This window comes from Zerene cesonia, chromosome 26 (assembly GCF_012273895.1).
Source record: "Zerene cesonia ecotype Mississippi chromosome 26, Zerene_cesonia_1.1, whole genome shotgun sequence".
Taxonomy (NCBI): Eukaryota; Metazoa; Arthropoda; class Insecta; order Lepidoptera; family Pieridae; genus Zerene; species Zerene cesonia.
Window position 1 is genome coordinate 5223191 of NC_052127.1, and position 14538 is coordinate 5237728.

Sequence of the window (14538 nt, forward strand, 5' to 3'; positions counted from 1 at the left end):
ACATACTATTGAAGCAGCATATTAATACCGACCTATTAGTGCAAGGAATGTTATAATTTAAACTAATAATTTACGTGAATTATTATTATTTCAACATACTTTCATTATTTAGAGAAACTGATCTGGTAGTTCGTCTGATAGTAAGCGATCACTACTGCCCATGGTCTGTGGACATCCCCAGAGCTAGTGCCACTGCCCGATTTTAATGAGTATAGGATAAAGAAAGGATTAACGACTGGAAAGAAGGAATGGACTGGGAAGTGTGAGGAATAGGATATGGACCTCCGGCTCCCCCACTAACTGAACAAACACAATAACATGCTCTATTTCACGCCGGTCTTCTTCGGCCGACCATGCTGATTTTTGATTAGCAATAATGTAAGAAAACTCTAAACTCTTCTAAATTTTAACATACTTTATTCTGAGCCTCATGCTTTTAAATGCATTTCACCGACACCAACAAACCCATTTAATACCATGAATACATGTTGCTCTAACGGAGAGTTAGCAAAATCTACTATTCAACAGGGTAAATGTACCAATTACAGTACGCGAAGCAACGTTAAACAAAAATAAAGGTTAAGTACGGAGTGCATAATTAAACTCGGTCGGAAATTTGCCAACTCGCGCTGTGAGCTCAGCCGATATGAGATTTTAATCAGTATAAACTTGCGTTCGGCGCACGCTTCCAAATTAGTCATTATTATGATATGTAGACGTACATTCCTATTATATTGTTTAGTTTATGATAAGCTTTCGAATCCCAGTGAAATTCTTCTATAAATAATTTTTTATATAAAGTATACATCATCGTACCGAACGATGATGTTTCTAGATTGTTCGTAGTTTTTGTTATTTAAATTAAATTTCAAAGTGAACATTTACTTGTAATAACTTCAAGTAAAGTTAATTGCGAGAATTATCATCAAATTACGCATTATTTTCGATAAAGTACAAAAGACACACAACATCTTTTCATTGTCAGCAGTTGCAAAATTATACGTATTCACAATTTTCAAATATTCAGCTATTACAAAAATTATATAATTCACTATAACGTAGCAGATAGAACAGAATACGTAGCAACTACAGAGAACGTATTAAGGTAGCGTAGAATTAAACTTCGTAGTGCCTGTGTCTCAATATGTTACACGGCGAGCGCATTTCTCCTTGCATCTGGAGTAATGTGTTCCTTAATTGGATGGTTGTTGTGTGCATTCCTAATGTTATAAAGGTTATTGTTAATATGACTAGACAAAAGTGCTTTAGGAAGTTCGCGGAGTTTGCTGTTTTGATAATGTATTAAATGATATTTCTTTGATTGATAACATATTCAGACATGGATAAAAAATGCTATGAAAAAGCTGACACAAGAATAAAAATGCATGTATTATCGCATAGTTTAGATACAAAGCAAGCGATAAATTTTCTTGAACATGTTTAGAATTTATGTTTATTTTTTTATTTTTTTAACTTACTTTTTTATTTACAAAAGTTTTACGTTTTTTAAGTTTAGTAAGATGTCTAAATTATTTTCTCACAAAAATAACATTGTTTTATGACTGCTATAACTTTCTACTTATATGTAATATGATAGCAATAATAGCAAACGTATAGGTCATGGAACGACTTTCCCAAGATAATAAGTATTCTAAAAATATAATGAATTTTTTTACTCTTCTCTTTTTTCAACAAATAATTCAAGGATATGGATATAATGGATGATATGTTTATTAATCCTTTATTTAAAAAAAATAATTAAAAAGGTTTTAAAAAAATAAAAAACAAACCAACATAATAAGCCATAACATCAGTATTCGTAGCACACAACAATTCGTAGTTAATCGTGATGCATCTACGTCAATTATACTACGCCATTATTGAACGTGTTTGCAGTGCTACGTGCGTTAACTCGCATAATACGTCATGATAAATTGTGCACAGACGCAGCATGCATTTTGAAGAGATAAGACAATGGTCGATATAACACGGTACTTTAACAATATTTGTTTCTAAAACACATTCCTTTATATTTCACATATAAAGTTTTCAAATAAAAAAAGAAAGTGCTAAGATAGTAAACACAAATGACAGTCAATTTGAGAACTTATTTGAAGTTGGTTAAACGCTGACATAGCATAAGGCAAATCCGCAACCCTGCGTTGTGCTCTCTCGCATAGCAAAATCTTCAGCGTAGCATAACTAATCGCGTAGCCGATACCTCGTTATCTGCTACATTAACGTATCGATTGGTCATTTATTGGATGCGAGGGAAAATAATGCGAAACACTATTGATGGATGTTTTCTGTCATCAATATTACATGACCGATTATGATGTAGTTGATTTGAAATTGTACTATTTTTCGTGTGTGTGTGAGTAGGTGAAAGTAATTTTTAAGGGAACAAAATAGAAATATAGAAGCTTTATAATTATTTGCTAACATGCGATCCAGGACAATTAATGGGCGCTGGCGAAAAGGTTTAAAATTAAAGAGAATTGACAGATATTATACTTTACCGCACACTCCTTTACTCACTTATGCATTTTGTGTAAAACTAGTTGTTCCCCGGCTTTGCATATGTAACCTATGTCACTCAGCGAAGTTGCAGTTTGAATGGTGAAAGAATTTTGAAATCAGTTCAGTTTTGTGTGAAAATATTACAAACATACGCACGATCAAATCTCTCATTACAATATCAGTATATATGAAAGCTATTTATTTATTTAAGTATGTTATTTGGTTAATTTTTCCTGGTAATACACTAAAAATTGATTTAAATAACTCATGCGAGAGTTTAATGGGTCATCCATGAATTACGTCACACGAAATTTGGCTTTTTTCGACCCTTCCCCCTACTCAACACAGACTGTCATTTTTAGTAGTCCCTCCCCCCTGATGTGACGTCACATTTTCAATTTTAAGAAGCAAGCAGTTTTGGTTGTTAAATCGAAGTCGTTAATTTTTAATGTCGACTCATAGTACATATTTTAAACATGTGACGTCACAAAGGTCTTGACCCCTCCTGCCCCCTGTCACACTATGCCACATTTTGGTGAAACCCTACCCCCCATTTAACGTGTGACGTAATTTATGCATGACCCCTAATGTCTCTTCAATTAACACTAACCACCTATTAGGTAAATAGTTACTATTCAGCACTTACAAAGAAAACTTCTTACAGTTCTTTGTACAGCGGCATTCGAATCACATCAAAGCAATTAGCCCAGTATTTGCACTAAAATGTCAACTACAGTAAAAACTGCGATACCCGAGACCTATTTTTATACACGACCTATATTTCCCAAGTGGCAGGCGATTGAACAAACTGCACTGCGTATACGTGTTATTGCTTATGCACCATTCATTCAATTGCATCGTAAACAGTGGTACGGACTGTTTGTTTCGTTGCTGGCTTTAATTCACGGATAAAACTGTGATTTATGGGACTTACGTGCTTTGGAATAAGTTGTGAAACGTTCGCGTAATTAGCATTTGCATTTGGTGCTATATTTTTGGTTGACGTCGACGGTTACGCAGTTTTGATACTTTGTTTAATACTTTTAAACTCTCTTATATTTGCATTTTACGTAAATAGGAAATAACTAATTGTTTCCTGTAGAAAAACAACATCAGTCATTTTACGTTACTAATATAAAGCTGAAGTGTTTGTTTGTTTGAACTTATCTCAGAGGCTACTAGTACGATAGATATTTGAGTGTTAGATATTCCATTTTTGTATGAAGGCTACATAACACGATGTGGTAAAACCGCGAGGCAAAGCCAGTTCATTAATTAAACGGTAAAATGTAAAAAAATACTTTCTCATAATTTATCAACCAACCTCAAAAAAGGAAGTTTAATTTAAATAATAGCATTTAAATGCTTTATAAATGAGAAACTTATAATAGAAAATAATTGCGAAAGTTTGTGAGGATGGATATATTTATGTGTATTCATGTATGTTTGTTATACTTTCACGCAAACACTAAACCGATTGCAATTAAATTTGGCTCGTAGATAGCTGGACAGCTGGAATAACACGAAGGCCATTGTATTCCGATATACCTACGAGATACAGACTTAATGGGTCAAACCGCGGGGCGCAGTTAGTTATGGATAAATCTATAAACCTACCGGCCAATTAAACTTTTATTAATGAGTTACATGTGTGTTACAGTCTTCATTTCTTATTATCAACTCAGAACTACAGCAAAATAATTCTTCTATACACGTGAATAACTTCAATATACACGTGAATGATAACTTATTTATTCTCGCAGGCGATAAATTCGTCGCAATTTAATATCTACGAGTCTCATTGTTATCGAAATCCCTTTATGGCCGATAAAATTGTTATTACGCAGACTGTACTGGTATATAAAGCGAATTATTGTCGTTTTGGAGTAAATTAGCTCGTTAATTTTCATACCGTTTTCACGCTCAAACTGGCGTTTCAATTATTGGACAAGCTTCAATTAATTAGACGAAAATCGATGTCTCCACTCGCAGCTGTACGCGACATATTGTTTTCGCTTCTATTTCCTTTTATGGATAAAAATAAATTGGTAGTACATGGAAAAATGGGATTTTATTTGTGTCACCGTCGGTAATGGAGCCGATGGGTCGCCTGATGGTAAGCGCTACCGCCCATGAACATTTGGAGAGGCGTGAAGTCGATTGCAGACCTCACACCTCTACAAATGGATTGCTGACGTCGAATTGGGAAGAAAGAATTGACGAGAGGAACAAAGGAAAGGACTGGGTAAGGAACAGGATATATAATAGGATATACTATTTCACGGCGGTCTTCTGTGTGGTGCGAGCTGGCCCAATTTGTGCCGAAGCGTGCTCGAGTACCACATACAAATAAATTTTTGGTTATATGTTAAGTTTTAAGTTTATCTACACTAATATTATAATGAGGAAATTTTGTATTTTTATGTTTGTAACGTTATCTAACAAAAACTTAGGGCCGATTTTAAAAATTCTTTAGAAACTGCAACTTCATTGAGTGAAATTGGTTATATATGTACCACGGACGAAGCCGGGGCGAAGAGGTAGTAAGTTATAATCTAAAATTATAATTATTGCCAAAATATTTAAATTAATACTGATTTATTGAGAAGGTTTACAAACTATGAAAGAAAGCAATTTGTCTATACTACGCCAGTCTTTGTTTCTAAAAAAAATAATTTTATTTTTTTTAAACGATACATAGAATTTATTGATGTCAGTTGAACAACTAAAGTCTCGTTCCTGAATCTCCTAAAACAACAAACAAAAAACATCACCATCTATTTATTCATTAATAACAAAAACGATACAACCCTTTATTTTATCTGTACCCTAAATAACTACATTTTAATAGCTTTTTCAACCGACATCCCAAAAACAAGGAAGGTTCTCAATTCGATCGTTTTTTTTTTGGCTATATTACTCGATATGTATTTAGTGGTATTCTACCGGGAATTTGTTATTTCGTCGTTGGAGTGGTACCATCCCCCAAGGGACCTTCGTGATATTTTTTGTAGAAAAGAATTATTTCCGTATACTTTTTCACATAGAATTATTTATCGCAAGTATACTTAAATTTCACGCTTCCTCAGCAGGCGGCATCCAATATCGAGAGATTATTTTCCGAACGATATAGTTTACACGACTCAATTTTCTTTGGGATCGATATTACTTTCTAAGCGATAGGAAGAAATGCCCATTATATATACAAATAGAAAAGTCCCTTAGCATATTCGCGTTGATTGCATTTTTAATCTGTAACACTATTTAATTTTCTTTACAGGCAAATAAGCAACCTCTCACATCGAAAGTGAATTGTTATTTATTTAGTTATATCTTTGATGTTATCCCAAAAGTCTTTAAATTCTACTGTTTATACTAATATAATATAAATATCTCATTACTATAACTAGTATTATACTTCAGAACTAGTATTTTATATTCTTTATCATAAAATAAAACAACATTAAAAATTATAATCTTTTAATTAATCTCCAAAAGCTCAACAATACAATACTCATATTAAAACAAACAATATGCGATAAAGCCTATTAAATTCTTAATTACACACCAGGATCGCATCCTTGGCCAGCGGCTAATGCGCTGGCATAGAACTGGGGCGCTCTGGGCTCGATATCTGGCGAAGGATGAAAAAGGCAAGGACTTTTACTGTCCAACGAGATATATAGCATCTGCTCCATACTCCACTAGGAGGGACCAAACGGGACAACACTTCGACTATAGGAGTATCTAAATATAAATATAAATCTTCTCCAATCAAAGCTTCATAATATATCCAGATCGAATCATCTAAAAGACAGAACAAACGACGCTTTTTCACAACACAATAGGTATCATCTAATCGCATGTTCCACTACGTAGAAGGTTCCAGACTAAAATTCGACTGCATTTCTAGATAGTCGAATTACGTTCAAATGGCCCAGCTCAGAATCGTGTTACATTAAACCTCTGAGAGGACTCCGCCGTTTTCCGGGAAATGTTAGAATTAAAGTACCTTCGTGAATTAAAATATTTCGAATATATTTTAAATTAGATTTTGAAAGCACCTTCGTGCTAGGAAGCGTAGATTTGCAACATTTGTTGCTTTTAAACTAGGTTATGTCTAAAGATTGTTAATAAAAAATAGCATTATCAATATTCAAATTAAGTAAATACACGCTCAAATGACAACAATTATTCAATACTGGTGAGAATTAATAAAAAAATAAAGCATGTTTTATTTGTTTTTGTTGCAGGTGATGAATTCGTTTACCGAGACCCATGGGGCGGTATCAGTCTCATGTTCGCCGCCAATCAGACGTCCAAAACCTTGATGCCAAACACCACATTTGTAAGTACATGTCCCATATTATCGCCTTTATTACAACCGAGATAAAGCTCTCAAAACATAGAGACTATTTGGCACTTGTATCATTTTAATTTTGAGACGCTGATGACTTGTTATCTATACTTACGGGTTAAGGAATCTCGGGCGTAGTCGGCATTTGGATGGGCGACCAAGGAGGGCATATATCATTAATCTCATTGAAGAAAGAATATTCTATTTCATGTCTTGACTAACATTCATATTAAAATAACTAATATAATAAACTAACAACTAAAATTATAAAGTAATGATAAGAAAAGCTGTAATGGCTCAGTGGGGAGGACCTCGGACTTACAATCAATAAGTCGGGGGTTCGAAACTAGGCGAGCGTGGAGGATATAAATTGATTTTTCTGTGGATGACATCACCTTTGTTCGAAAAGGTGAAGTTAGATATCGTGAGGAAACCAGCATGTCCGAGAATTAAAAATTTGACGACCTGTAACATCCGCCAATCCGCACTTGGCCAGCGTGGTGGATAAACCTTAAACCTTGTGAGCAGTGCGAACATATAGATGATGATGCAAGAAGTAATGTAGTAAAGTAAAGTAATTAATTTGCCGCCAAAAGTTGTGCTACGTTAGATTATACACATTTGCTGATATATATGCAAAAAATATAACATACTATTGAAACACATCACACGAATATTATAAATGTGAAAGTTTGTTTGTTCAGATGTTTGTCCGTCAATCAAACTACTGAATGGATTTTGGTGAAATTTGTTATACAGACTTGGGTAATAAGATATTTATTATGCCGATTTAATACTCTCTTGAAATAAAATGGGAATCTCACTATCCGGGCGGAGCCGGGACGAGCGTCTTGTATAACATAAATTACAAAACAAAGGCACATATTCAATTTAACCTCTGTCATACCTAGAACTGAGAAAATTGCAATGAACTCTAGTTACGCTACAGTTTCTTCTGACATGTTGAATAATGAACATACAAAACTCACACATATTCCATTCAAATAAAGCTTTAACCATTACTATACATTTTTTGACAGCGCCATAAAGTTTCCTTTGATTAAAATTGCAATATTTCCATATTGATATAACATTTGCAGCACCTAGAACGATGCTGGAATACAAAATTTCCCATAATAGACTTACTAACATGCAAAAATAATACTCATACATTTTTTATTTGATAAAACAAACATCTAAATATACATCTCAAAGGTGACTGACTGACATAGTATCTATCGACGCACAGCCCAAACCACTGGACGGATCGGGCTGAAATTTGTCATGCAGATATGTAATGACGTAGGCATCCGCTTCGAAAGGATTTTGATGAAGTCTACCCCCACAGAGATAAAATAGGGGATGAAAGTTCATGCCATGAAAATTTATTAAGACCGCGCGGGCGAAGCTGGGGGCAACAGCTAGTATGTTTATATAATTATTAAGTTATTATTATACAATCTACCTACTTTACCTATATGTTCTATCTATCATAATATGATTAATAACCTGGTCAAATAATTACTTATAACAAATCAGATAATACGAGAATTCCATTGCCAAAAAAAGCATAATATTTCCTCGCATAAACATTACGAATTCGATAATAAAAGGTATTGGATATATTTCCAATGGGTTTCAGTCAATTCCATTAGCATCTGTCGCTCTGCCCTTTTCAAAATGGCGGACGGCGCTGGGGCATTAATTAACTCTTATATTTCGATATTGAAGGGAAAAGCACCTGAGCCTTAATAAATTATAAATTGTCTTTTCTGTTCTTATTAAACTTATTAATATAGACGTGAAATATGGAATAAGTTTTATGTATCTCACTTGTAGTCGAAATTAAACTCGGTAAAAAGACTTCAATATATCATTTTAATTTAATTTTATGATACACGTTTACATGCTTTGAAAAATTATTTAATTATTATAAAACCTGCGAACATGAATGTATCATAAAATGCAATTGCTTTTATATAAAAACTGTCGTTAACTGGTGAGAGGCATTAAATTATAGCAAAAACCAAAACAGATCTTAAAGTAATATATTAGGTTGGTATATTTAAATGCAATGAGCGATGGATCATTGAAAATTATACTAATAAAAAAAGCTTGAAGAGTTTGTTTGTGTACGCTAATAAGGTACTACTGGTTTACATTACAGAAAATATATTTGTATTGTCATCAATCGATTTATGGAGGCAGCAAATATTTGGATTAGATTTTCTTATAACACTCTCGTAATATATCCAAAAATATATATCATCGTTATCATCAGTCCATATATTATATTCGCATTTCAGGGACATTTGCCTCGTATGCTGGTTCGTATAAAAATAAGTGTTTTTATGATGTCGGTTGAAAAACGTCAGAAAATCTTTCATTTAATTCAAAGCATTATGAAAGCAATTCATTATAACTAGACATACATCAAATTAGTACAGAGTCCCAAAGATTAATCTCGTAAGTGAAGTTTAACTACAGATGAGGATGATAAGAAAGTTTCATCAACATTTTACGAAACATGGTGACGTCTTGCGACAGCTGTCGCAGGCATCATATTATCTTAACTGTTTTAGGGGACACTTCACTAGTTGAGTATTTTACGAATTTAAACTTATAACGGATTTTAACCGCAATTTAAGGTCGACATTTCGAACACCAAAGGTTTTTATTTTGAATTCACATATACCGAAAAATTTAACATTACGTTTTTCCCATTTTTAACGACTTGGTTTGCGATTGATTAGTCTCCCGACTTACTTCGTCATGGTTCAAATTGTATGATGAAATTCTGTGTTTGTAGAATACTGACTAGTCTTCAGCGTTATTTCCTCGCTTGCTTGCGTGTTACAATTAGTATCTTTACTAAAATATTTATACTTTATTACTTTATTATTTTATAGTATGTATTGTTATATATACTATACTGGCCTTTCGACTTGGCTCCACTCGGTTTGTCCCGGGATTATAACAAAATAAAACAGCCCGTGACACACACAGATCACGCGGCTTTCCATTGGTAAATATTTTTTTTAAATCAGTCCCATAGATCCAAAGATTAACATCTATAGCGCCTCACATTCACAAATTCACAATCTCTACTTTTTTATATTCTTTTTATTATCTCTATATTTTACATATATATATAAATGAAAAAAATACCACCATTTTCTATAAAATAGCGGGCAGCTGAACTGGTGGTTCACCTGATGGTAATCGATCACCACCGCCCATGACCACAACAACAGCTGAGGCACTATCTCTGCGAATGCGGAATACGGAACAGACTGGAAACAGTGAAGAAAAGGCAACTTTAGCGCGATATAAATCATTTCTGAAACAATGATCTCAAGAAAACACCTAAGACGTAGAAACTATTTAGTATTACGTGACGTAAGTAATGCATGTGACAGAACTGTTAACTCCACACAAGGAATACCTCATGCTTGACACCACTAACCGGAGATCAAACAGAAATATGAATTCTTGAGATATATAGGAATCATAAAATCTATCTGCATACCTGTTGAACGATCAACCTGTATGAATATTGAGTTTTATACTCCATCAATCATTACATGGCTCCATGCCAATGTTTACTTATACCTGAAGAGCATTTGTATAAATAATTCAAGTGTTCGATGTCCAGTTTTCACTTTTTCCTTTGTAGAAGAAACATAAATTATACAGCGTGTACATACAGACAGGCAAAGGGTGTAGGTATGCACTACGCACAGAGGTGCGTAGTTATTAAAGGGGAATCTAGTGTGGCTGAATTTTGATAAGATATCAAAAATGATTGTATCATTAACACATAGGCAACTTTTTATCTCGATATTCTACGGGATACGCAAGTTTGTATGAAGGTGTGGATGTTTGTTACTCTTTCACGCAAAAACCTTTCTTGTGATCTGTATGAAATATGGTACGGGGATAATTATATTCTGAATTAACACATTGGCTACATTTCAACCGCCACAATACCACGCGGGAAAAGCCGCAGATTCCAGCTAGTAGTATCATATAACAAATTGTTTATATTCCATTATGACCAAGCATTTGTCAGTAATGTACACACAATTGACGTTAAAACCCGAAACAATCACATTGTTTAATTTATTTATCCCGTAACAACTGGTTTGCGTGTCCACGGTCACGCTACCGTTTCAGTTATATCAATACTCTACATCTTCGTACATGCCCCAACTGTACTGTCAAACAGTTTAGGGTATATTTATGTATATGAGAAACCAACAGTGCTACGTCTTACTCAGAGAACTACAGGTGAATTGGTTAATAAGTAAATAGGCGAATAGATAAATAGATAATATTTAAATAGGTGAATAGTGAAGTCCCGTGCCCCCTAGTGGGGTATGGGGCAGATGATATACATCTGTTTCACTGATCGATTTTTTTATGGACAAGTAGGTGATCAGCCTTCTGTGCCCTGCCAGACCGAGACTTTTTTTTTGTGCGTCCCCACCGAGAATCGAACCCAGGACCCCTCGGTTCTACGCTCACGCGTTAACTACTATACCAAGGAGGCGGTTAAATATATATAAGTAAATAAATACATAAATATCACTTCATGCTGCAGGGGAAAACAATACGTTATTGACTACTGAGCTATACTTCCAAAACAATGTTTGCCCCCCTTGCGGTGCCAAGTAAATACTCTCTCTCTCTACCAACTCTCCACAGACCATTAATGACTTAATTAATAAGTTAACACTTCATATTCAGATGTCAATAATAAATAAAACCTACTTAGAACATAGTATGTGGTAGTCGAGCACGCTTCGGCACGAATTGGGCCAGCTCGCACCGGAGAAGTACCACAGCCCCACAGAAGACCGGCGTGAAATAGCATTCTGCTGTGTTTCGTTCGGTGAGTGGGGGAGCTGGAGGCCCATATCCTTTTCCTTCCCCTTCCCAGTCCTTTCCTTTATTCCTCTCGCCAATCCTTTCTTAATCCATTCACAATTTAAAGTCGGCAATCCATTTGTAGAGGCGTAAGGTCTGTAATCGACTTTACGCCTCTACAAATGTTCATGGGCGGTGGTAGCGCTAACCATCAGGCGTCCCACCAGCTCAATTGCCGACTGTGACATAAAAAAAAAAAAATAGGTTAAACATGACAGCAAATAAACAGCACGAACCAATATTCTATTAACATATTGCGTAAAAGACATCAAAGCAAATCGGAAACCGCCCAGGGCCCCAACGCCGCCTCAAAAGACAAGCCGGGAAATCATAGACCTAATAGAATTGTAATATTAAAATTATTATATTTTCCAACGTTTCCGTCTTGCCTTTATAATCACTAAATAACTGGTTTTGATGGGTTTTACGGTGATGTCTATATTTGTGTCAGAGTGTGTGTGTCTAAAATACATATAAAAAATACACACATGATATAAAATAGTGTATTACTATATCAAATTTAGAATTCAAGATGGCCGACAACACAAAATGGAGTCGAAGTTTTCTTTTTATTTTATGTAAGAATCACTTCCTGTATCCCACCGCTGGTACGTGATACCCCAGTAAAAATACCTTTTTTTATAGTGGGGAAATCTTGCATAGATACCCACGGCCCCCGGGGATGGAGCCGTGGGTCATGTCGGATTCTTACCGACCAAAACCCCACTGTGTTCCGTCGAGCCACTTGAGTGAAGGGGCCACGGGAGCTGGTTAAAATTCGACCGCGACCAGTAAAAATACCTGCCTTACGCTAATAGTAATACAATAAATCATATCATTAAGTAATCTCTTCGATAAAAGGGGTCGTAAACCCTCAATTGGGGTTCAAGTCAAAAAATCAAAACCATAGTTTCGTGACTGCGAGCAACTATCGCTAACGACATTGTTAAAGTTTACAATTTATTGCGGTTAGTTATTGAATTTACTACTGTTTGCGTGTTGCTTTCATATTGTTGTAACCAAATGTCACTACACTATAATGCTTTTATTGCCCTTTACATTTACGTACAATGCCTTGAATGGATCAATAAAATGCGTTCATAGAATAATGACATGCAATAGACTTTCTGCGTGCGACTTGTCTTTTATCATCATTTGAGAAACGTTGCGATGCTGTCCGATTTGCCAAGCTGAACCGATGAGTGCTTACATATTTCCGATATTTAAGTGGAATAAATGAAAGGGTAGATAAATAAAAATCCGTCTTACAAAAGCTTACTAGGATTTTTTGACCATAATGAAACCCGAGGCACCTCATATAACCTTTCTACATAATATGCAATTCATCTGCCCTTTAAAGGAATGTTTTTCCCACTTTTAGAATGATTTTCATTACTGTTGCATACCTTTTAGTCGTAGCATATAATAATAGCCTTATAGCCTTCCTCGAATAATGGACTATTCAGCATAAAAAAACATTCATTTTGAACCAGTAATTCCAGAGATAAGTGCTTTCTTACAAAAAAAAATAATTACAAAGAACAAACTCTTAACCCTTTATAATATTAGCATAGAATTTTATACGTCCTAGCCTCTTTAGTAAAGTGCGGGTTAACATATTATGTACCTTTGATTCTTCGACATGCCGGTCTCTTCACGATATTTACTATAACAGTTTCGATAAAGGTGATGGGAATAATGTGCAGATAAGTTGAAAAATCAATTTATTTCTTGCTCGCTCGTCCGATCTCGAACCCTTGACTTTTCGCTTTTAAGTTCGACGTCAAACCACTGATCTACCACGTAATAAAAACACGTAAAATGTTAACAAACTTTTCTGTTCCAGAGAGTTCTAGAACCCGCATCATTCTCGCTGTCAGCTGACCGGCGGTTCCTGCTCCTTGCCCAGAACCCTCGCAAGGTGCACCGATTCTCGTATCTGGCTAGGTACATGGTGTACGATATATTGACAACGTAAGTATCTATTGCAATACAATTTGAATATTATAAATTCATATAACATATATTTTTAGATAAATATGATGGAAGAATAAAAATAAAATAAAACAAAACAAAACTGTTGAATGTTAAACTTTTGCTCTAAATGCCCTATGTGTATCTATGACTATTTCTAATTTTCTATTATTTAGTTTTCTACTTTTTATGGCAATCTTTCAAAATCTATGCTATGGCTAATACCAATTACAATGTGTTTTTTTTATTTTATTTTGACGTTATGTATTTAATGTGTCAGTTTTAAATAAAATTGTTATGTTCAATTTAATTTTTAGTTTTATAGCATTGAAATGCTTTATAAATTATAAATTTTTGAAAGAATAGAAAAAATTTGATCACGAGGCAGGATTCGAACCCCCCAGGGGTGCCCCTTAGGCACATGAAACCGAAAGAGTAGAAGAAATTCGATTACTGTGGCAGGATCACGGGTGGCCGAGAGGCTAGGCGATGCTATGTTCAATCAAATCACACATTATTAAGTTCCAATATACATTAATGAAACAGCGTTCAATTCACGATAAACGAATTATAAATTACCCTGATTGGATATAGAGCAACCAATTATTACGATGTAATTTTGCTTATTGCAAATGAAACCCTATTCCTTTTTCAATACCACTTAAAATGCTGGAGCTGTCAAATTAATTTAAATTTAACGTATCTCTGTTACGAACTTTCGAAATTTAAATTGTGAAGTGTTCTAAAGAGTGAACTGT

General features: G+C 34.6%; 1 protein-coding gene across 2 annotated transcripts in view; it reads left to right on the top strand.

Moving 5' to 3' along the window:
- LOC119837125 (inactive dipeptidyl peptidase 10) overlaps positions 1-14538 on the top strand; it is a 129337-nt gene that overhangs the window by 84758 nt on the left and 30041 nt on the right. For both annotated transcript variants that reach the window (XM_038362630.1, XM_038362631.1), the window contains exons 4-5: positions 6774-6868; positions 13653-13780. In XM_038362630.1, the coding sequence (XP_038218558.1) occupies positions 6774-6868; positions 13653-13780 (223 nt within the window). The remainder of the gene's footprint in view (positions 1-6773; positions 6869-13652; positions 13781-14538) is intronic.